At 41.4% G+C, this 27,868-nt stretch overlaps 1 protein-coding gene across 1 annotated transcript; it reads left to right on the top strand.

The window, feature by feature from the left end:
* The first annotated feature begins 295 nt into the window (after positions 1-295).
* Positions 296-27,757, top strand: gng12b (guanine nucleotide binding protein (G protein), gamma 12b). The gene is made up of 4 exons (XM_071524321.1): positions 296-525; positions 9,215-9,278; positions 24,446-24,566; positions 24,674-27,757. Exons 3-4 carry the CDS (start codon positions 24,474-24,476, stop codon positions 24,797-24,799), a joined length of 219 nt encoding a protein of 72 aa, XP_071380422.1. The 5' UTR covers positions 296-525; positions 9,215-9,278; positions 24,446-24,473; the 3' UTR covers positions 24,800-27,757.
* The last annotated feature ends 111 nt before the right edge of the window (positions 27,758-27,868 follow it).

Below are 27,868 nucleotides of genomic sequence, written 5' to 3'. Positions count from 1 at the left end.
AATACAAAAAATTGCTCTCAATGTAGCCTATATAGGTCTATTTGAGATAACCGATAGGCCTATATTATGCAAATTTGTATGAGACTGCAAACTGCTTTAAACCAGACATGACATGAACAAGTCGCACTTGTTGGACTGCATGAACTTGCATGAACTGATGAACGTGGACTACTGAACTGGTGAAGTTGAAAGACAGAGGGCGCACTTGGTACTTCAAAAGAGGAGATGAAAGAAATTGCACAATCCCAGCCCAGCAGCTCGGCTCCCACCGCTCCATACCCGCAGATGACTAGAGGGAGACGCTGTCCTGTCGTGTCTCCTCTCTCCTGTCACTCATGCTGCGAAGCGCAATATCAGCGGAACTGAATTTACTTGAGCATCCTCATAAAACTTTTGTTACGACATAGAAGATCTCAGACCGCGCAACTCGGTTCTGAATCAAAGGCATTCCATTGGGATTATTTTTTATGACACCTCGTTGAAAATAAACCCCAAAACTGATATCTCCGCTGGACCTGAAGCCAGGTAAGTGGATGTGGATGCATGGAGTCTGTCAGACATACAGCTGCGCAGAGATAATATGAACACTCGTGTGACTTAACAGCCAGAATCTTTTCCTAACTCTCCTATAACATGACAGCGGCGGCATAGGCAGTGATGTTGTGGTTGAATTACTAGCCTGGTAAACTATGACCTCCAGTGTGTGATCACCACAACTCAAACAACCACCAGTGTAAACAAGCAGCAATTATATTAAGTGAGGAGAAAAACAGGAGGAAACAGCAGGGTTACCACTGGGCATGGAGTATCATGGAGTTTTGAGAGGTTTATTCCAGACAGGGAAGCTCAGGAAATTTGATTAATTCTCTGTGAAAGTCGGGCAATATCAGGGAATTTTATGAATTGGTCACTTCACAAGAATATACCAGAATGTATTCTACAACTTGTTTTCACACATTCACTGCATTAGCTGTTTTTTCCCATGGTTTTCTCCACAGCAGGCCCAACAAATTGGGACCAGACTGTTTACACCTTTACAACTTTTTTTGAGCTGAAAAGCAACATTAACAAACCAGGAAGGAATAAAATGTTTAGGTCATGGAAGTACTCCAATTTAGTTATGAAAAGCCATGGAAAAGTCATGGAATATTACATCAGGGCCACAGTGAGAATCCTGAAATGGGATTATTTTTAATCAAGTTAACTACATGGTCTATTGGATTATAAAAATGAATGCATTTTGGATCATGCATCTCCTATAATTTAAGGGTCATTAGGTTGGCACATTCCTCATATTGGCGTCACAAGGGAAAAGTTGAATACACTTGACTCTGTATCCTACCAGACAGCCTAGAGGGTGATGGGTTAGTATTCCTTTCTATTTAACCCTCAAGGTTGATCGTGGTCGTCTGTGCCTTCTTACCAGGAGATTGTACTCCACCTCCTTCAGTATGTCCCTATTATTTTACAAAGACAAACAGAGGCTGTAAAGTAGGCCTGCTGGCTGGATTTGATCAAGGTACCAGGGTACAAATGCCCGAGAGAACTACAGAAGTCTCTTTACTTTGTTAGTGGCATGTTGCTTATGGGAAATTGTGAACGTGAGGGCTGGCTATTTATTGATCAGTTCAAATCCAGTGTAGCAAAGTAGTTTAACCATACATGATGATTTTACCTGAGATTATAAATTTAAGAGAGATGGTTAGTGTAGATCTGGAAAAATGGTGAACAATATTAAGTTTTCATTGAAGCAACTGGTCATTGTGGCACTGATGTACATTCAAAGATTTTGGAGGAGGAAGAAGTCAGTGTTTGCTGTGTATTCTCACATTTTCACATTTTCAATCTACATGAAACATGTAGTGAAAATGTTGAGTGAAAGTGTTGGTCAGATTTGTTTTTGTTGTAGTCTTGTCTTAGATATTTTTTGTACAAGGTATTGTATTTCTGCTTGATACCAAAATACATATCTATATGTTAAAACATAAATGCACTTTTTACAATCTTCTGTATGTAATGTATTCTACTGGAATGCACTGCTCAATGTCATTATTGGGTAGATAGGACCAACTTTTTGGTACAGTATCATCTCACTTAAGACTCTGCATGCCTGATTCTTGGTATTGACTATTACTCAACTTTGGTCTGGGTTTTAGCTCATTTTTGACTAAGCATGGCCCTGATTGTGCCAGACTAGATACATAGCTGTTTAGAGAATGACACATACTTTTAAGAGTGTATTTTCTACAACCCTGAAGTGTGCAGGTTACAAGAAGTAAGTTAGTCTGTTCCTTATACTTTTTAAGGAACCTTATACAATATACTTATTATTATTATGATGTATTGCCTTCTGCATACTATGGGGATTCTTATTCAAATATCACACCTGCTCTAACAAAACTTAGGACTGATATCTTATTATAAGAGCATGTTTCAGAAAGAATCTCTCCTATATTCACTGAAGAAGTCATCAAATAAAACCTGCATCCACTGATATTTATCTAATATATTGATGAGTCATTTTATCATTGATCAGAAAATAGTGACTACCTGATTCATTTACTCAGCTCCTAGTTTTGGAGTTATTAATGTTTACAGTAACACTTGGTTAAAGGACTGATTAGGCCCACTGTTCCTTTTTCAAGCTTCTGGCATCTCAGTCTGACACCACCTGAGTGGGTTTTTGGTGATGACGTGGGTTTGGTCATGTTGCCTGGTTACACTGTGCGGACCCTAGCGTGGTTTAATCTCGTGAGAGCGCGCCCCCCTCGCCCCCCCCCCCCTCCTCTATTCCTCGACTCAAATTCCACGCTCGGCCTCGGGGGAGCTCGTATTTGCGTCACTGCTGGTCACAAAGCCCTGCAGAGAATCATTCTAGTCAACACATTCAAATTGCCACCATCGGCTTCAAGCCCTGTTATTTGATAGCAATATGAAGAAAACGTTCACTTGCTTTTGGAGCACATCAAAGCTCAGTCAGCCACCTCACTGGAGCGTATCAAAGTGATGACGTTATTATGCTGCCGTTGGCTCGGAGAATATCAACGGCTGCAAGGCCAATGTTCTGTCACACATGAGAGGGCTGCTTAGTGCACAAGGCCCTAATTGCTATGGTATAATCAATTGATGAAACGCTTTCACAATGGCCCATGTGGGGTATGTTGGCTATTCCTCATAGATATTCCCTTTCCAAAATTACATTATCATTATTATAAGAAGAAAACAGAATAGGACAGTTTAACCTATACTTTTTCAAATTTTGATTAACTTCCAGTGTGGAAGTAAGTATGTATAGCCACTTGTAAACAATGACAAAAAGTATCATACTATATCACATACAGCACTTTGTTTGATACAGTCTTGCTTCATTATACAGTAGTGGCACCATGTTTTTCAAAGTGGATTCAGCCTGTCTGTGGATCCTGATGAGCCAAAACCATGAGGGTGGGTGGATGTGGAAGTGAGGGCATGCCCATATTTTTTTGTGTGGGGATCCGGAAGCAAAGGTCTGCCGGACAGGGGTAGGATGCTGACGTCAAGGAGCTGAGCGTTGCCATGACAACAGAGCAGCATAGATGGAATTAAGCCTCCATGTCTGTCCTCGTCCGTGTTATTGGGTTAGCAGACTGCCACGCTCCGAACTGATGCATGATACTTACTGTCAGCCCCTTCGCTCCCACCATCTCTGATTCAAAGTCGTCTGTCAAGATACTAATTACATAAAAGTTATAAATGTGAGCCACCTGTGTTGCAGTGATTTATCTCTAGATGGGTTCACAGAGAAGTGATAGACAGCAATTGACTTCAAAACCAGCACTGTCGAAGAGGATGGCAGGCGACATTTTGATTTTGATAAACTCTGAATAAAGAGCCCTTTTCACTTTTTGGGTAATTTTTGTGAAAGGGTCATGTATATTTTGGTGTACTAGTGAAAAGCATCTAGTGAAAATGTCTTTCTGGCCATTGAATGTGGCTATTCTTTTGGGAGTGGTACATGGGTAGAGGTAGAGAAAAAGGAGAGAGTGATGGCAGCATGTTATTTTTGGAATGAGTCTTCCATGTGATTTATACGTCTGTGGTTACTGCTCACAATCTGTTACTTCTGAGTCCTAAGTCCTTTCCTTTGAGATAATTTTGAGTCAGTTAGCTTAGCTGTATTTGTCAGATTCAAATTCCAGTTGAAATCCAAACTAAATGAGGTAAAGTTGTCTTCATAGTCTTCAAGGCCCCCAAACAAGATCACCTTACCCCTGCATTGGAGTATTATTGACCAGGAACGATTCCACAGTTGGGATTATTAGCCTGGTATGTTCCTAGAGGTAGGGCTGCACATTAAATCATGTATACTAATTGTGCGTTGCAATTTTAGCTTCCACAATTAATAATTGTGTGGAATACTTACATATTGAAGATACTGATTTAAATTTTTAAAATTTAAAATATTGAAAATGTCTGGTGTAATTGAAAATAGTCAAAATGGTGATAAAAGATGCAAAAAAGGTGCAGTAAATTGTGTTCCTCAAACAATTAAGCAATACCTAGCAAAATAATCAGGATTATCAGTTTAGCCATAATTGCAGTTAAAATTGGTTTAAGCAGTGGAGCCTATTATTACATACAATCACTGAGCACTTTATTAGGAACACCTTACTACTACTGGGTAGGTATCAGCTTTCAGCTCAGTGTCAACCGGCTACCAAAGTGACATCTGCCTCAAGGTTTGACGTGTTGCATTCTGAGATGCTTTTCTGCTCTCCACAGTTGTAAAGAGGTTATCTGAGTTACTGAAGCCTTTCTGTCAGCTCCAGCCAGTCTGGTCATTCTCCTCTGACCTCTCTCATCAACAAGGCGTTTCCGTCCGCAGAACTGCCACTCACTGGATGTTTTTTGTTTTTCGCACCATTCTGTGTAAACTCTAGAGACTGTTGTGCATGAAAATCCCAGGAGATCAGCAGTTTCAGAAATACTCAAACCGGCCCGTCTGGCACCAACAGCCATGCCACGGTCAAAGAGTCACTGAGATCACATTTTTTCCCCATTCTGATGTTTGATGTAAACATTACCTGAAGCTGCTGACCTGTATCTGCATGATATTATGCATTGCACTGCTGCCACATGATTGGCTGAATGGATAATTGCATGAATAAGCATACAGGTGTTCCTAATAAAGTGCACAGTGAGTGTATATAGACAAGAAATTTTGTGGGAGGGGATCTAATGGGTGTGGGCAGTGGATTCAGCTCCTGGGCCACCAGTTGCCCTTCACTGAGCTAGATGTATTTATATACAGAGATGTATTTCTTTAAGAGTGTGTCAGTGCCCTTGTAAATATGAGCTCACCCATGCTTAAAGGATAAGGCTGGTGTTTTTTAATGCATTGCTTACCGTCAACAAATCCTATAAAAATTACAAAATCAGCAATGATTTTGTTTTGCCCATGTCTCGTCCATGTAGCCGGTGCCCAATGCAGCCATAGAACTCCATTGTATTAAAAAAACGATTAAAAACACGTCACAGAGCCATGCCGTTGCTCTGGGCAGCATATTTCATCATCATGATGCACCAGGCCGGCCGACTTTTTCCTCAAACAACTTAATAAGCCGGCTGTAAACACGTTTGCGATCTCAGGAAAGTAGTTCCGTAGCACCGGAAATAGTCCCAGGCATAATGAAGAATTTGTTCCCATTTGAATTTGATTTGGTAATAACTACAATAGCCTGACTTTTCGTGGTAACAGCTAGCGATTTTTAAAATTGAAACTATGTCTTTGTGAGCTGTATTTCAAGGTTTTTAGCTTACAGTTGGAGCCAATGACTTCAGGGTTGACGGCTAAAAACGGTACGTGGGAAGTCAGAAAGTAATGGGAGTAGAGCAAACTCATAGGATTTGTTGAAGGTAAGCAATGCATTAAAAAACACCAGCCTTATCCTTTAACTGTTTATGTTTTGGTTAGGATCTATATCTATGTCTGCCTTTCTACTGTTACTTTGTAGGAGAGGAGAAAGTGCTGTTATGCTGCCTCAGCATTCCTCTTCCTGTCCCCTTGGCCCGATGTCCTTGTAGCCTGGGTCACTCCCTCCGCAGAATGACATCTGCGGAGGTACATCTGCCCATGTGCACTAGTGGCTGACATTAAACACTGGCTAGGTCACCCTGTGTATGATGGCACTGACAATGTGGAACCTGTCATATTGCTGTGCGAGGATATTTATAGACATGTGCTTTGCACGGCCCCACCTCTCCTCTGTGTGCTGTCAGAGCGCAGGGACACAACCTGCAGACTGCTGCTGGACTGTCACTGTTGCACATGCTCAGTCGAGGTCTCTGAGGTGCATCTCCCTGCTGCAGCTCTGAACTGTCCAGGGAACGAGGCTCCTAATAAAGCCATTGTCATTAAATTTAATTACCTTTGCGTCTTCATGCCTCCCTCATCTCTACAGCAGTTGACTGGTTCCTGCATGGGAGGCGTGCGCTGATGTGTAATTGGTTTATTTGGTTGCCACATCTCTCTTAGTTTGTTTTAGATAGTGCCCATCTAAAACATGTAATATATTAGGATGTAATTCATAAACTACTATGAAGCAGAACCACTTGAAAATGTGGCTCTGCTCAGATGACAACAGCCATATTGTCCCAATTGTCTGTTACCTGAGAGGAGAGGTGCTATTGCCTTGATGACACAAGAGCTACTGGGGCTTTGGATAAGTATGTGTTATGCAACACATTCGTACCAGGAGATTTGTAAATGCTCATTCTGTAAAGCTACATAATGATGCCTAAGTCTTTATTATATGGAGTTTAGCTGCCATATGGCTGCACTGCTGTTTATACAGACATGAGACCCAACATTCCCCACCAACACTGGACTGAACCTACAGTATGGCAAATTATCAGCTGGACAAGGAAGTAACAGGTTGCCTAGCAACTGGAAGACACAGCAGGTAATAAAGTATCTTTGGTTTCGGCATTGTACAATAACAGACCTCTTACTGTTGGTATAATAAATAAAACAGTTATTCTTAGTTATTCTTATGTCTTTTATTATACTGTAAGTGCAAAGGTTTTGATTAGGATGACAAAATCCCATTTCATTTTCAAAACAATTAACAAATTTCTCCTCACTTCCAGTTCTATTCATAGGCATACACAGCTCTGCTTTGTACATTGAAATAGTGAAGACATGCCATAGTTTCCTTCCATCATTACACACGCACACAGTCCAGGCTGTTGTTTACTGTAAACATGACCCACCGAGCTCCTCTCTGTCCTCATCCAGCACATTCATATTTTAACTTGCTTTGAGACCTGTAGGCTAGGATGTGGAATAAATGTGAAATGTCTGAGGATAACTCAAAGTAAAAAGAGTTTTCTTTAATTGAATTCAATTGTTTACAGTGATGGCACGAAACAGAAAACATACACGCTTATTTATTTTCAAGAAGCTCTCAAGTCCCAATCCAGAATGGTTTTGACCATATCAGTTTTGTATTTTGATATGTGGATGGAAAAAACAGCTGATTTTTGCAACTTAATGAACCTTAACAAAATCAAGGTGTAGGTGTATTTTATGTCAAAGTTAGCAAGCATCACATCTTCAAAATGCATTATAAATTCATTCTTATTTAAGAATTAAAAAAAAAAATCTTATCTCAATTTTAGTTCAATGTTTGTTTAAGAAAAAGAGATTTGAACAAAAGAACAAAAGAAACTCCTTTGAGGGTGAGTGCTGCATTTGGACTGTCTGCTCTCTAGTTCAGACTCAGTATTTTGAAAATGGATTAGAGTCGAGTGCTCTGTCTCAGGTCTCCATGACGAGTTCCCTGTCTGTTGCCAGGCAATCCACAAAAATCCACATATGACCCCTGTCATCAAAGTGAAGTAGCCTGGCTTTGTCATCGCTTATTTCACACACTTACCAAGTTTTCTGTCACTATAATTCAACACACATCTCCCTGGAACAACTCTTGCCTTGCCCAAACATTCATTATTCCCATTCAGCACCTTTTAAACCAAATGTTCATAAAGGAGAACTTGTACTGCTGATGTTTTTTTTGCCTTGCTGTCACTCACTCTTCTGCTTATATAAGTCACTATTAAGGCTAATTGGCATCCTGTTTCTTGACCTACTCTTCCTAGACCAAGGCCTTAGTCCCTCTGGAAGCTCAACTGGAATTCTGTGTTTAGTTGACTTACTCTAATGCTCAGACAGTGCCACATGTTGCAGTGTAGATGAGAGTTGTTTCAAAGACATTATACCAATACCATGTAGTAACATGCAGCTCATTAAGCAGTCACTTTGATTTATGTATTTCTAAGAATGTGCTCGTATGTATCCTGTGCCTTGTGTGCATCACTACTAGAGATGCTATATGGATTACTTATATATGTCTGTGAAGTTTTGCATTAGAGTGAAGTAACAGGGTCCCAGTAGGCCTGCTCATTTTAGCTTATTCAACTCAAATTGCTGGACTAAAAGTGCTAAACAGACTGATTATGTGCTATGTGTGGAAGATTGGTGTTATCTATGTTAAGCAGATCTATGTGAGTACAAATATGGCCTCTACTGGGGAAGAAAGCTTTCCTACTGTGAGCTGATATAAAAAATATAGGCCTACAGCCACACAGAGAGCTCTTAGACCAAAAGACTAGCCATCTGACTGGTTTCACTGGAATGTGGTAAAGAATGCTGGGAGTCTGACAAACCAGCTGACTGGCAACGATGGCAAGCAGAGGCCAGGATGTCCACACCCACAATACAGTCCAGTCTGCCGGCGCTCAATATCTCCCCTGAATGATGAAGAAAGGCTGAAACTTAATGTGCCAGATTTGGTGATAGTGAATTGGCATTCATCGCACACATTACGCTGGCTGTGGGAACTTACACTTGCAGGCTTTTGTTTGCCCTCTGCTGGGAGGAATAATCAGCTTTCACTCTGTCCGAAGCCCCGGTCTACACAAGGTCTAACCCTTTCCCGTATTCACACAAATCAATCAATATTTTGTCAGCTGTTACTGGTGAGATTAAAGATCAAAATATCTTGAATGCTGATGGATCAACTGTGCTGTATGTGCTACGCTCACCACCCTTTCCATGCCTGTGTTCACTGGCAAATCTGGCTCCACAGTCTTGAAGAACCCATTCAGTCTGATTATTTGTTTGGCTGTAGTGGGTATTTAGTGTATTTAAACACATTTCTTCCTCTTTTCTTTCCAGATTTATGCTGCTCACACAGACTGGGACCTTCGATACATCCTCTCTGAAATCTCTTCTCACAAAGGTCAGTGTCGCTATCCGGTAGACTGGCTCGCTTTGGAGTCAACTGTTGCAGCTAGTGTCCCCAGCCCATACTGTAATTGAGAGAAGGAGTAATCAAGTTACAAACGTTGCTTCACCAGTCTATCCATTATTAATCAGACCCATTCCCCGTAAGTCTTTCATATCTCTTGCCAGACTTTACTGAACTGCCAGTGAGGTGCTTCCCTCTGGTGGTGAAAATGGAATTCACAATAGAGTTGTAAATGGCACCAAGCAGGGCATAAAATGAACAGCCTCCAGCACCCAACAGTAAATTTTGACTGTGACTGGTAAATTTGTCCACTCCTGGCAGGCAGGCAATCCTCCAACCAACTCATGTAGAGTCTTTTCTTTATTTTAAAAATTAAATTGACGCACAGTGCAAATGAGAAATTTGTGCATTGGAAGAAGACAGTATCACTGTGTTTATTACTTGTGTCCTATGATAACCTTGCCTTAATAGAATTTCATAACTCAGAGGGTTGTTCATCATGTTTCTTTTCATTAGATGCTACCAGATTTAGTATCTATTTTTTGTATCCATTGAGTGGTGCTGTACCAGGGAACAGCCACAAAAATCACCTTATCTGATGAAAATTCAAAGCTCAGTGGCGTCAGGAGTCTGAAAAGTGTGTCACAGTGTTTCCTCCGAAAAGTGGTGGGTGAGTAATTTTGGCTTTGGTCCAACATCCCTCACAGTTTTGGTTGTAGAACGCCTTCACAATTTTGGTTCTAGTGCACGTTGTTGCACGAAAGCTGCATTTGGATACTTTAAGATTTTCATTGCTTTTTAATTTACATGTTTTGTGTTGGCAATTTCCTTGTTGTGGAAGCCCACCATACAATATAGGGGAATGCAGGGGAAAGACTGAAATCATAATTTGATCTCCGAGGCAGAGGCTCCACTCACATCAGATGCTGGATTATGACAAAAGCTTTAGTTTGAATGTTCTATAAAATTTCATAGGTTTTTCATGGCTTTTAAAGTTCATTTTCAGATAAACTGGAAGCCTGTTGCAGTGTTCACGAGGCATTAAAGAGATGCCAACTATCTCATGGAAAAACATGCTGTCCAAATGTCTGAGCTAAGAACTCCTATTCTACAGAGTTCATACCATTTGACCCACATGTCAAACATTGAAAAATTGTCCTTTGAATGAATCCAGGATCGCCTGGATTGTTGCCAATCAAGGAAGATATGAGTGGTAAACTACATGTTGGAGCACATTGTTTGATGTTTTTGATGTGACCCCTGTTATATTATTGTGTTGATTAATTATGATTAATCTCAGTGTGGTTTACCAAACTTTTTTTTACAGTTAACAAGCAGCTCTGAAGAACTAGGGTGGGGTTCATTATTAACAGATGAAGTCACTGATGATGCTGACTATTAGTAGCAGACTTAGCGTACTCCTGTGTCCTGTGATAAATGTTCGTCCACATGGTGGCAGCATCAGGCAGCAGTGTGCTACAGTGTGCTGCACATCTGTGCTAAGTGACTTACAAATTACTAACTATGATGTATTATCCAAATCCTCTCTCTTTGTCCTTCTTTGGTCATATTTTGTGAATCTGTGGTTTAAAACACTCATAAGCAAGACCCAATTATGCGACTTTATGTGACTCAACTGTGTAATATTTGCTCCTTTTTGCAGTTTGGTCAGGATTTAATTTATTGAAAAGATGTAAGATGAGAGCCTAAATACCTGATGATAATATGCATTTTTAAGGGGTTTACAAAACTGAATATGTGAACCCCAGTCTAGTGGATTAGACTAAGCTCTCGTAGACAGAAGAGTTGTCGTGGCCCATGCCACTCACAGCAAAATGACTCATCATTGCAATGTAGTTTCTAAAATAAACACAAAGGTACAGTATATAAATGGTAAACTGGCTTGTACAAAGCCTGGGTCTTGACCCAAAGTTTAAAAAGGGTTCAAGATTATTTTAAAGAAACTGATATCAAAGGTTATTGACTACCTTTCCAAGCTGCTGCAGTATAAGATCTGAATAAAATACTATGTCATTAGTAGATCAGGAACTTAACAACATGCTAACCCTAACCCTATATAATAACCTGTCAAATCAGTTTTAGGTCTGAAGGCAAGTTATTTTGAAAACGTTCCCAGATAAACTGCTGCTTTAGGGGAATATGGAGTTCCTGAACATCACCAGTAATTAAATGTGAGAGTGAAAAAGTGACACAGTGGAGATGGGCAGGTGTTAAAAAAAGGCTCTTCTTTTCCCACTGGGCAGGTGTGATGCTAATTGGTTGCAGGGCCTCAATCTCTTCTGCCCTGTTGGCAGAAACAGACACTCGCTCTCTGTTAGTGGACTCAACACTAATATCACTATTGCGTTATTATTAGTTTGTGATTACCGCAAGGAAGAAACAATTCTCTTTGTCTGTAAAGACATGTGAGCGTAGTATTTTTTTTGTCATTTTTACTGTAAGGTAGTCTCTCATGTAAATCAGTAGCCAATTCCATTGTGCAGCCATGGTGTGGCTTTCTGTAAGTAACTCCCATTTTCTAGGGAAATGGTTGATCTTCCCGACTATCGCCTGCATTTCTACACACCTGATTGTTGGAATTTGTTACATAACGGCGTGGCTTCTGTGAGAATACTTACTGAAGACACTAGACCATGGTGTAAGTGTCAGGGTGAATGAAGGTTTTGGCTAGGCTAATGCAACATGAGCTTTTGAGTGCCTGGGTGTGTGTTTATTGATGGGCTCCATGTGTAGGAAGTGATTTTTATACATTTACTGGATTGTTGTCCTCCTCTAGGGAGATGTAGGTCTCCTTAGGCATGTCCTCCATCCTGTTGTATAAGCAACTGCTCATATATGGGCATCTTCCTTCCTTCTGCTCTGTTGGCTTGGTTCCACTGCATCCGCTTCCTGAACACACACACAAACACATACACACTCCCACTCATGTTGGTTAGCTATGGGTACAGGCAGGAGTGGCTTTCCCCAGTGCAGGAAGTGATGTGGTTAATACTCATTTGATCACCAGTTCTGATGTCTTGCATGCATGACCATGAGCCAGAGCTGGCTGTGCACATATGCTTTGTTTTGTTTTTTCTGTTTTTTGGTGGTGCAGTTTACTAGGCTACTGTAACCATATGTTGCACTTGATGCAAATACCTCCAATGTCTGCACATGCAGCTGTGTATGTTCCTCGTACCACATGTCAAGCTTCCCCTTTCCTTGGAAACAGAGGAAAAAACCTGTCTTCATCTGTAAGAAATAGCTTAGAATTGAATGCACTCTAGCAGCCCAAGCAGCCTTCAAGCAGTGGCGCTTTTGTTGTTGTGTGCAAATACACACACACACACACACACACACACACACACACACACACACACACACACCACATGCGCTTCCCAGGGAATACAATGTGCTTCATGTGGCTTGTAAAAATAAATGTTAAGAGTTCCAGAGATTTACAGTCTGAATAGTATTCACCTGTACCGCTAACTCTGGGGATTCAGACCAAAACTCAAAGATCAGTGTGTGCTGTGATGAGACTGCCTATCCCATCTGCACAGCTGTAATGTAAACCCATGTAGGCTTTAAAGTAGGACAAGCAGCCTCATCAATTTTATGCCACAGGGCATAGAGACTATCACTACTGTGCACCTGAGACAGAAACTACTTGGGATAGTAATTCCTCATCAATTCCTTTTTAGTTCACCTTGAAAAACTTTTACAATGAGAACCATATACAGTTAGGCTCATATAATAAATGTAGTGTGCTTAGCCAAGCAGGGGCGGTTTCCATCTGACGCTTTGTAGGAATACACAGGTGAATGTATAGTGTAGCCAGCATTATACCTGCACAATCCCATTGGTGTGAATGAATTATTACTGCAGTTAGAGTTGTGTTATTAACCTGGGTCCCCCCTCTTGTTGCCTCCTTGTTCCATATCATCAGCCCACTCAACAACTAGGTCACAGCAGATCTTGTTTCCATGGATGAGATTTTCACACAACAATCTGCCAGGCAAGGGACTGACTACGCCTCTCTCTGTGAAGGAAATTGCAAGGAAAGTTATTGCATTGTTTTGTGTCTTTGTTTTGCAATGTTCATTTGCCTTTCTAAATGTTGCTGCTTAGAGGGTCTTCGAGGGGAAAGTGCTCTTGAAAAGCTAGAATATGTCTGTTAAAAAGGTTGTAATTTCCTGGTTGTGTTTGCATGGTCTTGACAATAAGCAGTAGATACAGCTCGCTCTATCTGTGCACGTGCCCTCGTGTCCAATTTGAGACGCTCCTGTGCCACGTGTCTTGGAGACAAGAATTTCAGCCACCCTGATCTTTGGTGTGGGAGTCGTCCAGGGAATGTCAGCCTCCAGTTAACAAACAGAAGGGTCTGGCAGCAAAGAAAGAAAGACCAAGGAGCAGTTGAGATGTCACTGCCCAGAAAAATCTGCCCAGCCACTGGTTACATGCCTGAAATTCCTGCTGCAAGCTGCTTTTTCCTGTTGCCTTTTGATTTTTTTCCCCCAAGTCAGTCTAAAACACTTCTCCACCAGACAGCGGCAAAGGAAATATTTGCCAGTCCAGAAATAAGTTCGTTTTAATTGCATCGCCTAGTGAGTGCAGTTGGTGGTCTGCAGTGCTGTAAAAATGTGCCTTTGATTGATGTTCATTAGGGGCGAAACAGGGTGGTATGCTGCTCGGCATTGCAGACGCGTTCCATCGGAGTTACACTGTTCTCAAAACAAACCGCTGCAACCGGCCCTCACATACTTTCCCTGTGAGATCCTGGTCGGCGCTTTGAATGAATACAGCATTATAATGTTCCCAACTGCACATGATTGGAAAAGGCTCAGCCATCATTTGCACACACTGTAGGTTGACTGAGTTTGAATAGCATTAATGGTCAGTGTCAACCTAGGTAACACAGAGCTTTGGGAAGGTGAATGGCTTATTCATTTCATATTGGTTGCCCAGCAGGTTAACAATGCCTTACAGTTTAACACTCCCACACTGGCGATCACTGGCTCTGTAGCCTTTTTAGGAGCAATGACCAGCTGATATCAACATTCATTTTCTCTCTCAGGTAAATGATTTACTGCAACATGATAATGTCTATTCAAAAGTGTGCTGTTTACTTTTTATTGTCAAAGCATGTCTTATAAGGAAAATGAGCTGTTGAGTGTTACCTCTGCCTGTTTGTCCAGCTCCCAGCTAGACAAACAAACACCCGTGACTGGACTGTGGTGGTTAGTATGCATGCATGTGCAAGCCTATAAAATATAATATATAGTTGTTATATACAGTGTGCAGCATTCGTTCTTTGTAAATGTGCTTGCATTTTATTCTGAACTATTTTGACTGTCATTACAACTGGCATTGTGTATTGTGTGTTGTGCTGCTGAGCGTCCTGCGTACATGTGTCTCTGTGTCTGTGTCAGTGTGTGAGTCCACCCAGAGGACAAACGCTCTTGGCTCCGGCACCACAGGGGGCCTGTTAATGTCACAGCCAATTAATGTTGGAATCAGTTGCTGCACCATGGCCTAGACTGAAAATACCACACACACACACACACACACACACACACACACACGTGCGCGGACAATGTTGTTATTGCCTATATGGGACTTTGTTAGGCCAATAGATTTATAATCTGGAAGACAGCCAACCTCTTCTCCACCCTTTATAGCACCATGGCACTTGTGTTCAGAAACTGAGAGACAATGAGACACAAACCGATTGACCGATCATTAGAGTAAGATATGATCTAGGTCCCTCAGGAAAGTCAAATTCTCCATCCGCTCTCTTTCATCTTGTGCACTGTTGCAGAGCCTACACTATGATCCACTGTGCACAAATGCCACAACTTTAAATAGGGAAACTATATTTTATGCATAGTCTGATGAACTCTCCCCTATTTGCCTTGTCAAAACATGAAAGGTCTTTGCCCCGCTTGAGAAACTCTTTCATTTTCAGTTTGCTGAAGTCACAAGAGAAGATTTGGCATTTCATCCATGTGATATTTGAAACTGTAGCTATGCCTTCATTAACTGCAGGGATCCAATTTGCTCTGACAGACTGGTAGATACTAAGTTATGTTATTTAGAAATATGGGCCAAAAGTTTTATTTCATTTCAATGCATTTTTTTAGTGCACAAAGAAATCTAGTCAGATAGCATTACAGCTGGGATTCAACCCAATTGGAGTTGCGACTGGTACTCCTAGCAAAGTACAACAGACAACAGTGACGCCCCTATAAAGTACCTATCTAACACTGGTATTTTTAAATTCATGTTGAATGACAGCAGTTTTCTAAGTAGCATGATGAATGGCCACATTCACGCTTACTCTGATAATTTGCACTTTGCACATTGACCTTTGTGCACGGTGGATTGTTGGGATGCTTTCTCATTACAGTAAATGAGACCTGTTTCATTCTTCTGTCTCTCTCAACTCAATGTGCATGCAAACTGTTTGGTCATAAATCGAGAGGCCCTCCAGCTTGGTAATAAGGTATAGGGCCAAAAGGCAGATTACTGATGCATTAAGGCTGCAAGGTTACAGTCAGGTTGCTTCCAGACAGAGAGAAACTGCAGCTCTGTCCACTGGTGGAGTCTCCCTAAAAGGACACTTTGGACATGGTATCCACCCCAGCAGCTCTGAAGTCCACTGCCCTCTCCCCTGCCTCCCCCAAGGCTGCTCATTATGCCCCGTTTAGTGCTCACTCAGCTCTGGGGTGCTCCAAAGTTCACAGGAAGGAGAAGGGGGTGGAAGAATCATTCCTGTTAGTGAGGTCAGAAGGCTGTGCTTTTTTCCCAGCCCTCCCCTTATTCTCTCACTCTGTCTTTTGTTAGTCGTGATAAGCAGTCAGGTGGCAGGCAGTGAAGAGCTCTCCCTATCACCGTAGCACCACCTTCCCTCAGAACCATGGCATGTCATGATTAGATCCTCCTTCACACTTTACTGTGGGAACAAAGAGATAGTTTTCAATCTCTTTTCTGTTAATTCAGTCAGTGCTTGTATGCTTAAAGTATGCTACAGTATTCAGCTGTCTAGATGATTTGTGATCTTTGTAATGCCAAAACAAGTTCTCATTTCAGAATCCAGAAAAACTTGCCGTGTTGTAATCGGAAATTTTGTACAGTTGTTTGCATTAAACCAGTATAGCCTTGAATTTCTCACTGAAAAAGTAGCCTATTCTGTTGCATGGGATCCTCTTATTCCTCTTAGTCCAGTTGTATTTAGAGCTTTATTTTTTTAGCTGTCAAAAGGGAGTCGAAATGCTGTTGGTGCTTGTTATGTTCAGGACATTCTACATGGAGACTGACATTGATTATGATAATTACCCTTAGTCACTTTCATGATTAAATTTTGCTCCTACCATATTTGGGTCAGTATGACTAGAAAAAAATGACTTCAAATATTGTAACAGTGCTGTGAGAGTGGAGTAAGAGGAATTAGTAATATAGTGCTGGCAGATTTAGAGAAGCTATACAAGTGAGCCAGCAGAGTTAGCAGCATGTTGTACGACGGGCCTTCCTTTGAGATGGGACAGATAAAAGGATGACATAAAGAAGCCTAGCATGCATGTGAAATGATGACTCTGTGTGAGTGTGTCTGCACATGCCTGTTTGTGTATGTGCATGCTTGTGAGTTCATGTCTGCCCACAGTCCATTTCAACACTGGAATGATGTGTAATCAGTTTACCCCTCTTTCATGTTGACGTCTTTACTGCACTGCAGCTCATATTTGCAGCTTTGCTTGTTTTTGCTGTGGCTGAAGCAATTTGGGTGCTGTTTTTTGTTTTGCTCATACTTACCTAATTGGCTGAAACGTATCATAAATATTTTGCATCACAATGTTGTACAGCACCCATTTTATATCATTAAGTAATTTACAAGTCGTGCAATCATTACAAATACAAAATGCCTTGTATCCGTTACATTCAATCCACGGTGCTGTGATCAGCAAAGGTTTTCTGCTTTGTCTACACAGAGTCCCAAGACAAGTTAGTTGTGTGTGTGTGTTTAGGGAAATGGGGGAAAGGTGAGAGCACTCTGTGTTAGTAACCTTGAAGGAATTGCAAGGTAATGTCAACTTTACATGTGACAGGCTGGGAAAGTGCAAAGTATAGTTGCTGATGTTTACCCTTTAGCAACGGAGCATGTTCGTAAAGCATGTTGGCCTCTTGGACTGACATCATTAATTTATCCACGCCTTTCACACAGTGCTGTTTGCATCCAACATTACTGGTTTTGAAAGAGGTGAATGAACCACAAATGTTCGGTGTGTGTTGCAGTGCTTGGTTTGCTGGGACTAAATGATGTTAATCCAGGAAAATGATATATTGTGTGCACACACGGCCCATTACATATTCCCAGTAAAATAATTGCCCTGCAGAGCAATCCCCTTCCTTCAGCTTTTCTGCAGCCTATTTACTCCTACATAGCTGTAACTATTCTCTCATAGTTACAACTGAAAAGGCCTAATTTTCATGCACAGAGAACTCACTGCTCAGCAAGATGGACCAATTTTCATAATGAGATAGATGCGTTTGGTTGGGGAGGGTAAGCGCTGGATTATTGTAACAATGAGAGCTGTGACTTGGTTGTTTGGTGCCATGTGAGAGAGGCAGGCTAAAGGTAGTGTGAGAATGAGGGGCTGTGGGTTTACTGAATTCCTATCCAGTGAGCTGAGCATTGGCTTCTGTCTAGACAAAGCTCAGTTGTCGGGGAGACCCATGCAGATCCAGGACTGCCCCGGGCACCAGGAAGTATTGGTGGGAGAGGGGACTTTTTCATTCTGTTAACTTTTCCCTCCTTGGGGGATTTGAACAAATGCAGTCAACTGCTGCAAGCTTTTTTGGCGGTGGGAGTTTTTCTCCCATGATAGGGTGGAGACAGCTCGGTGCATTCTGTAGCGGTGATATCAATGGTGTAAAGATTTCAGTTCTTTCAAGTCTCCCACTCAACAGGAAATAGTAGCCTGGCCCACCTTGCACAGTAAGCATTTACCAGAACGACCGCAGTCTCTGACTGGCCTCAGTAAAGCCGTGTCCAAGCTTTGCACACATTCAGATGCATTCACTAGTGTTTGAGGAGGAGGGAATAAAATGAAACTTGCACACACAGAAACACACAGACACAGAAGCACAGACAGGCACAGACACAGATTCAATCATTCACTGGTGTGCTGTCCTCTTGTCATAGCCATCAGACTTTTTTTTAGTTAGGAGTTAGTTCAGTTAGGAGTTTTTACCTCGTGACTCCAGAGCACATAAGCAGTTAGAGTTAACAAAACGACGCTCTCAGCTAGTGGAGCCACTTGTTATAGCTGTATTGTCTTTGACTGGACTGTGTGCAACAGATAAGGCGTAGACAGGCGGCAGGACGGCTCACACTGAGGCGGATCAGGCAGCAGACAGGGTTGACTGAGGGTTCATTAACTGTTATGCTCAGCCGTTCCCTGAGGGCTCTCTCCTGGAGCCATATACATGCTCCGTCTGAGCCCAGACAGTCTCTTGCTCTCAGAGGATTTTTTTGTGATGACAGCAAAGTTATTAGGTGTTTCCAATATCTAAGTTAAGATAATGCAGTCTGGAAAACGACAGGAATAGACGTCCCCCACCACCCTCGGCTCTGCAGCTCTGCAGTATTTGTATTTTGCATTGAAAAAACACTGAATAGAAATACACTGCTCTGTATTTCTTCCAAAGCAAATGTTCTGCACACTAGTTGGCAGATTTCAAAAGGGTCTGTTAAAAGATCTGGAGCTCCAAAGCTTTTTTTTTTTTTATTGCACTTGTTCAAAGTGAATATGCAGCATGCAACAGGTTTGCATGACAACCCCGCCTTCATCCGTATGTGAGCGTTTATGTATTAATAGAAGCAGCTGGTGGCACATTTTGTTGCATCTGGCCATCCAGACTTCGCTCCAGACATGCTGGAGCATTTTCTCTCTGTCTCTGCCTTCTCATTGTCTTTCACTTCTCTCTCTGTGTGTCAAATCAAAGCAATCTCTCAGAATGCCAAACCTGCAAAGGCGAATAGCCACAGTTTCTGGAAAACAATCAAAGTGAAAGAGCGTGGCGGGGGAAATGTGAGCACATGCGTGATGATGTGTAGTACAGGAGAGCAGCACCTGGTTTAGGGCTTTTTAGCTGCTTGTCTTGCATTGACTTCCTAGCACATGAAAGGAGAGTAGCCTGCACTTCAAAGAGAAGCTTAATCCATGGATGTTACTCACTATACCTCTGTGCAGGGTGTGTATAAGAGGCCATAGATGAACATACTATTTCTCAGGGAATCAAAAGCATATTACTCAGAGCTTTGAAGTTTTAATGACTGCCACTGTCTGCAGCTTGTGACTGGACACACACACACTCACGCACGCATGCATACACACAAAGGAACCTGTTTTTCTACACGTGGGGCCCAGGTGGGAAGAGAGGACAGAGACTGGAGTGAGAATCTGTTGTCCCATACCTGACCTCACCCTCGGCAAAAGTGTTGCATGCCCCTACAGTGCTTAAGGGAAAGGAACAGTGAGAGGAATGTCTCTGTGGAGCCCAGAGAGAAACTCACAGCCTCTGACTCAATGTCTTGGAACCCTCTTATCCTGTTTTAGTCAACAGCGTAAACACAACACCCTCTGTATTTCTTTTCATGTCGGCTCACTTCACACAGCAGGTCTGTTTTGAGCAGCTGTTTGAACAGCACCCATGGCACCTTTGAAAATCTGTCACTATCGTAGACCATAATCGATGATGGGCCTGCACAGACGGGAATGTTATAGTATTACTCATACAGTTTGTCTCCACCAAATATATGCGCTGCGACACTGTTTGTTGTGTGCTTGTTTATCTGTGGGAGGTTTGAGAAAGAGCCTGTCTCTTACCACTGCACGCCTGACTGGCCTGTGCTTCTGGACAGTCTGGCTCCCAGATAGCATCAGGCTGTCGGAGATTAGTGCTCATGAGGGCGCAGTTAAACTTGTAAAAGCTCCGGACTCCTGTTCTGGTGCCTCTGTTCTACACAATGCCCCAATAGCAGCCCAGAGTGTGGCACAGTACTGATAGCATGTCTGCATTGTCACCATGCCTCTCAAATGTGCCTAAGCCAGAGAGCTTATTGTAGAGTCAGCCACAGATCCTGGCCCAGGAGTGGACTGTGGAGCCTGGCGGTGTTGTTGCCAAGCAGTTTACCAGTGCAAAGCACAGATAATGGAGCTGCTTACTCTCCCATGGCCCAGCAGTTTTGGAACTGGCCAGCTTACTAATCAACTAATCATTTAGGCTACAGCACTCAGCCAAGTCTGCCTTCTCTGAATCAGTCACTGAATAACACCTCTATAATTCATGAGCAAAGAGCATCTTGGTGTATTTATACTGTCTTTTGTTTAGCTATTACAATATTAATGTAACTACATTAGATACTGTACTGCGTCATACTTATTTTACTTACTTTAGAGACATACTTTATATCACAGACTAGATAGCCATTGTTCCATTGTGAAGTACGCAAATGTACACTTAGTCCTAATGTCTAGCCACTGATTTTAATCAGATGAAAGCGATTTATTTGTATGGCTGTTAGGGCACCTGGTCTAAGCAGCGATTACACTTACACACCACAGGGCAATCCATGCTGTTATAAACTCCTCACAACCTCTTTCTCAGTACTGTGGAAACCCACCTGTGCAAACTTCACAGCCACATTAAAGAAATGTCTGTGGTGAGACTACAAATATGAATGTATTTTGTATCAATGGTTTCAGTGTGCCGCATGCTTACATGGCATTAGTACACATACTAACCTCATGGCCAGAGAAGCAGTTTGGATGCAGACTGGGATACTGCAGCGAAAGGCATTTCAGACATTCTTTTAGCTGGAAGGGTTTTAAAAGGCCTAAAAGGTTTTTTAAGGTATTGCACCCCCTGCGGTGCCACAATTCCCTGCTACTGGCTTTTGTTTATGTTGGTGTTACTGGACTGAGGCCTCTCTTCATTCTCAAATTAATTGACTAAGCTCTTGATTTAAAAAAAAAAAAAAAGATTATGTGACAGTAAGACACAAAGGTAGTTTTCACTTGTGAAAAGTGGTTTTTACATTTGTTATGTTGTATTTGGTTGGATGTGGAGATGCTTCTCCATAAGAAAGTCAAGCATCTATGTGTATACCTATAAACAATACAGGCTTCGTAAAAAACGTCAGATTGTTGATGGGCCTGCCTTGGGGCATTAAAGCTAGAGGCAGTGTGTTGTTTATTTATCAAGTGAGAATGTTACAATCCCTCTGAACTGGCAGGAGTCCCGTAAAGGTGGCCTTGCCTTGGCCCCAACTACCCAGGAACAGGGGCTTATTTGAAAGGCAGCACATTTGAGGTTAGGGACCTGACTGGATCAGAGAAAAGCTGCACAGCAAAGCCTGTGTGTGCCCAAACCAGAGGGAAGAACTGATACTGCTGCAAGTGTGTGTGTTCTAGCGTCATCCACCTCTGCCAGGCTCACCACTGGGTACGACGTGCCATCTGGCATGTCCGACCTGAGAGAAGAGTCTCCAGTCTCCTCCTCCATGATTGCCTGAATGTACGACTGGTGGTGGAACATGCCACAGCTGCCAAAAACTGTATTTTGCCACCCATTCACATAGTGGACAACAAGTACACTGCTCATGGATATACAAATTACATTTTTAAAGAGCCTCAAATATTTTCCTTATCCATCTAACTCAATTTTCTGTGGTTGGCCATGCTCCAGATGAGGACAAAATCTTGACATTAATGCGTATATTCATTAGTTGTTCAAATCTCCCTGAATGTTGGGTCATAGGTGTAGGAAGCCCTCTGCTCTTCCCATTCCCTCCTTTTGTGCCGGCTGTCAAACTTGCAGGCTTTCAGTACGACTTTTGTCATCCAGTCACACCAGGGTGCATTAAGTGACAGGTGACCTTCAAAACCAAATATGTCAGTGGTCAGGCTTGTAATGTGATCAGAATTCTCAGAGCCTGGACATAATCCAGCGAAAATGCGCATGCAAGCAATGTAGTGAGACAGAGAGGGAGGGAGTGGAAAAGTAATTCAGGCACAGATTTAAATAAATATAGACAGAAAAAGTGTGGACATAGAGCAATGTAATCTCATAAAATCCGATCTTTAGGATTTAGAAGATCTCAAAAATGACATCGAAATGACAAGTGTAACCATAGTCTTACGCTTGTATCTTTCAAAATTGCAAAGGGATGTGGAGAACAGCTAAAACTGAGTACTGTGACTCTTAAAAACTAGGTTTCTTGACTAGTCTGCATTAGTTGTAGGTCAATAGCAGGTCTTAACAATGGCACAGTAAAACATAAAACACTTAGCAGTGCGGTTGGCAGACAATAGCCTGACTTGGAATTTAGCTTCTTTACAGCTCATTACGTCTCAAGTGCCTCCTTACAAACCTATAGAGCTGCTGGCGTCACACAGTGTTCCTGCAGACGTTGGTGGGTGGGACCGGCCCATCTCTGACGCAGCTGCTCCCCTTCCTGTGTCCACTCTTGCCTGGTCAGTGCGGTGGTCAAGCAGCTGAGGCTTTAAAAGCTACAGCTGTGTGACGACAGAGCCATGACAAACTTGCAAAGTACCCTGGAACAATGAGTGCCCAGGCTGTGGAAGCAAAACCTACTAAAGCAGATGTAGTAGTGAGATTGTGTGCAATAGTACAACAGTGCAAAAGTGTAATAGTGGTTGTGGTTTGATGTCATCATGCAGTCTTCAGGACATCTAACTGCTAAAAACTTGTTTACAAGACTACATACTAATTTTGCCAAGGCTATATCAAGACCAGATTGCAAAAGTCATGGCAGTCATGCCATAGTTACAGCAGCTAATCTTTGTGTTTACTTCGGTTATTTACAGAAGCCTGTGTGCGCTGCCTCTATTTTTAAAGCCGCCACACCATATTTAATCATTTATACTTCAGAGGGTAGCTGGTGATTCTGCTTCCTGTGGAGGAAGCGGAAGGGAGTGGGTGGGGGGATTAGAGAGATGCATGGTCTCGTCTCTGTACTCTGCGCTGTAGCTGTCCATGTTTCATCTCCCTTCCGTTTCAGCCTGTCCCCCTCCTCCATAAACCCTTGACCAAAGCACAGACCTAACACTGAGCTCACCACATGTCAAGGACCATTTTTGTCAGTCCCATAGAGCCTGTAAAGCCACGTTATGATGTGTTTTGGTCATCCAAAGCAGGGTCGCAGGAACATGAGCTCCAACCTGTCAGTGTTGAATAATTGTTGCTTACACAGATGTGAGAAAATTATCTCATCAATTGTTTAATGGTCTATGTATGCATTTTTATCTTTGCTACTGTTAGCTTGAATACATAGTACTGTTTTTGAATCAGATGTTGTTTGCCTCTCCTCATTTTCCTTGGAAATCATCTCTACCCGTTTGTTTAGAAAACAGAAAAGAAACAAGATATCCCAAGCTGTAAATTCAGACATTTTCCTGTTTTGATTCACTATTGCCGGTGTGAGAGAGAAACTTGCAACAGCTTCTCCTTAGAGGAGCTAAGGCAGTGACTTAACAACCCAGCAAGAACAACCCTTTGTATCCTGTGTGAATTGTGAAATACGAATATGTGATTGGGCAATAGCTTTTACGCACTTTGAATCAATTCCAGATTAAATCAACTGTCACTTTTGGGAAATTGTGCAGCTATGCACACTAGTGCAGTAACTTCTTAGTAACTTCACTTGCCATTGGCTGAGTTTCTTATACTTACTGCCATATTGTGTAAACCAAGTCTTGCAGTAATAGTAAGTGCTGTATAATGTATGCTGCTTTCATTCATTTATTATTATTTATGTCTTAATTTTTTTTTACAACACTGAATATGAAATGTTAATTTGTCTTTGCTTTTTAATAGACATAGAAAAGATAACACTCCCTACTAATGGGATAAAATGATGTTGTTGACTTGATTGCAATAATACACTGGACAGTATTTAGAGCAACAGCGTGACCTCAGTATTGCTTCTTTAATCCCATAGGAACATCTTGTTGCCAGGAAACATCTGAATTGATTTATTACACAGTGGCTTTGTTGGGAGCATCTACATTGGCCAAAAATACCAAGCGTATCCCCACCCTAATTAATGTAGATAAGTGTTTGTTCTGACACAGGTTTGAACACAACTGCCTGAAGACTGCCATGTCATCGAAAATGCAGAGCTCCAGTAGCGTAGCTCATGCCAGGCGGACAGTGCAGCAGCTGAGGATAGAGGCCAGCATCGAGAGGATAAAGGTACAGCCGCTTTATTTTTATTCATGGTCATTCACACCTCTCTGAGTAGCCTACTTCTGCTATATGTGTGTCAATGTGAATAAATGCATGGACTGACTTCTTTGCAGGTGTCCAAGGCCTCGTCAGACCTGATGCATTACTGTGGAGAACATGCCAAGAATGACCCGCTACTCATGGGGATCCCCGCCTCAGAAAACCCTTTCAAGGACAAGAAGCCTTGCGCTATACTGTAGTGGAACACCTGAACTCTTGCTGCTTTTTTAATTTTGATTCTTACATAGGGAAAAAGCTGATACGTATACTGATCACAACTTGCCTTAAGGCCAATTCCCCTCTACCTTTCCCCATGCCTGTTGTGTTTTCACAACTGTAGCAGTTTGATAAGGAATGTATTCTCCTCTGCCTTTCATTCAGATGCCGATTACACCAAAGACCACCAAGAGACAACTGAGGCAGATGTCAGCAGCCGTGGCCTGTAGAAATAAAGCTTTAGCTCAAACAAAGATGAATAAAAGTTTGTATCGAGGCTCAATGGTGACTGCTGTTTCTCCTTGCTGTTATCTGATGTGATCTAGAAGACCTCTGCTGAAAAGACTTGAGTCTGGATGGGGGAGTTTCTGATCCTCTAATCATCACAGCATGCATAAACAAGCCCCCTAAATTATTGGTCCATTCTGTTTTGCAGTCTTTCAGCTTTCACCCCTCAGTCTCATCAGTGTCGCCTTAACCTGGCTGTAGGGAGCTGTTAATCTATCTTGTATGCTGCTGATAATGAGCATGCTTCAATGTAAATGGCACTGAAGATAACAATGCCCTGTCATTGGACAAGTAAACCACGCTGTCCATCACAGGAGGAGAAAATGGAAAGGGAAAAGGTCCATTGCCAGTGACGTACAGCCTCTGGTCAAACCACAGTCAAAAAACACTATTGTCACAGTTTTTTCCCATCTCTATCTAAGGTTAGGGTTAGACATACATTCTCCACTGAGGTTAAGGGAGGGCATAGGCATAAATTTAGCTTTCAAGATGAACAGTATGAGTTCTGGCGTGAACCTAAGAACATCTTGGCATGTGTTTATTTGACCTTTCGGGGGACCAACAATTCAGTTTATATGTAGACTAGGATTTTTATTTTTAAGATGTTGAGAATTTCTGTTGCAAGTCTAAAATAGTGTAATGCACATATAGTGTAGATCCAAGATTTGGGATTTTTCTTTTCACATTCCCAGCTAGCTACATCCATGGCATTGTATCTTTGTTATACGATAGAGTTTCATAATTGCATCTATTTATATCGAATGCAAAGCTGTCAGATGTGGTAAAGCATGCTCACTGTCTGAATAATGTCTCTAAATTGTGATGTTGTTGAATACCAGATGGGTAGATTCTCACTGACACGAAAGTCTGGGTCTTTTTTTTTTTTTACTAATTTTGTCATGCATTGGCCTTAGAAATTAATGTTACTTTGAGTACAACTGTTCTCTTGTTAATAATGACACACACTATAGATAAAGTAGCAATATAAATCATTGTATAAGATGTGACCCTTTTGCATGAGGTATTCCTTACATTGATGTAAAAAAGTATTCCTAATGAGGCCATCATTGCTGAAAGAGAGATTCAAGACCAATCTGTGCCATTCCATTAGATCTACTACCACAAAAGGAAATGCTCTGTTATTCTGATCATAATGTTTTTTTGCCAGCGGTTTCTCAGTGTTCCTGTCTGAAAAGCTTTGGCTAATCTGAGATGTTTTACCATTCAGGCACTTTGAAACCTGTGAACATGTGATGACTGTTATGGTCTTCTGAGTTTTAAACATTCCATGTTTACAACTGCTCTACTCACAGTTGCTATCAATAGCAATTTATTTCAATTCTTTTATGTATGTGTATGACTGGGAGTGTATACCTGTGAGTTTATCTGTATGTTATTAGCCTTTGTGTATTTGTGCTCATGGCAACTAATTCTGCAACTTAACCAGCCAGGGCCTTAATGAAGTATTCCTGCTTCAACCTCACAACTACCTTTTAGTCACAAGTGCTAATACTGTGAAAATAATAATGGCCCTTTTGGTGAAGGGAGTATATCTTATTATAGACTTTAGACTTTAACATTATGACAGCATATTTCAACATGACTAATGTTAACTAATAAACTACATTAAGATATCTCTTTCAAGTTGTCTAAGTAAACAGCGCTACATGTTCCTAAATACTGTAGTATTTGTCTCCATGTACAATGTGCTTGCTTGAAATTGCTTGAAATTGTTGGTAGAAATTGTTTGTTGTACTTAATGGGTTTGTACTGATTCAATCAAATCTAAACTCAGTATTTCTGTTTTACCACTTTAATTGACCCTTTGAATTAAAATATTTTGTTTGGGTAGTTGCTGTATTTGGTTGATTTTTGACAGTGAATATGAATGAATTTGTCTTTTTTTTTTATTAGAAAAACAACTACAATGTCTATTGTATGTGATTTCTCACACATTACACGGTGAGTGTTTAAATCTAAGTGGTACTGTAGGTAGCAAATTATGTCGCCTTTACCTGTGTTTGATAAACACTAATAAATGTATTGAAAACAAGTCATTTAAACTTTTCATTTATGTTAGATAAAAGATAATACATGGTAAAATGCATTTGACACTATTACTTTTAATATTCCTAGTTTCTAATCTGTGATGTCACAAAGACACAAAACCTAGAGCTGCTCCATTGACAATCACTGTCAATCAACTGACTATGAGCTCATAGACCATTCATTCATCTTTATATCCAAATGAGCTTCAATTCATTATAGTGTTAAATGTTATGAACCAGAAATTGTGCCCTTTAAATCACTCTCCCATTCACTGTCAGTGGAGTGGTTCCAGGATTTGTTTTGTGATAATCCTCAAGGGTCTTGACTCTCTTGTTCCTCGCCTTGCTCATGTTTACATGTCAAGAAGAAACTCGGGGTCCCCACAGGTCATGGAATTGGAAAATAATGGAATTTTGCGAATCCTATTCCAGATAGCCGAAGTCAAGTATTTTGAGTCGGAATGTCAGAGATGTTTACATACAGTAAACTCCAAAAGTATTTGGACAGCAACACAGTCTTTGGGCGCTTTTATGCATGTTTATACTTTTATGCATGTTCTATGTTTGGATGTGAAATGGCATGACTAAGACTTTAAAGTACATACTGCCAACTTTAAATACTATTTCTATGAATTAAAATTGAATTAGTAGCCAGTTTTATGTTTTTATTCTCTTCCCCTTTCTATACAATATGTCTTTGCTCTGACACCTTTACAC

This window comes from Centroberyx affinis, unplaced genomic scaffold, assembly GCF_046629955.1.
Source record: "Centroberyx affinis isolate AG114_WGS23_722 - 3 ecotype Tasmania unplaced genomic scaffold, CSIRO-AGI_Caff_v1 ptg001183l_1, whole genome shotgun sequence".
NCBI lineage: Eukaryota > Metazoa > Chordata > Actinopteri > Beryciformes > Berycidae > Centroberyx > Centroberyx affinis.
Note: the sequence above shows the minus strand (reverse complement) of the source record. Positions and strands in the feature narration are given on the sequence as shown.

What these genes read in the sequence shown, in the direction of transcription:
- gng12b (XM_071524321.1), top strand. Translation starts at nt 24,474, where the DNA reads ATGTCATCGAAAATGCAGAGCTCCAGTAGCGTAGCTCATGCCAGGCGG. An exon ending in CCAGCATCGAGAGGATAAAG is followed by an intron (nt 24,567 to 24,673) that starts GTACAGCCGCTT and finishes ACTTCTTTGCAG; the next exon opens with GTGTCCAAGGCCTCGTCAGA.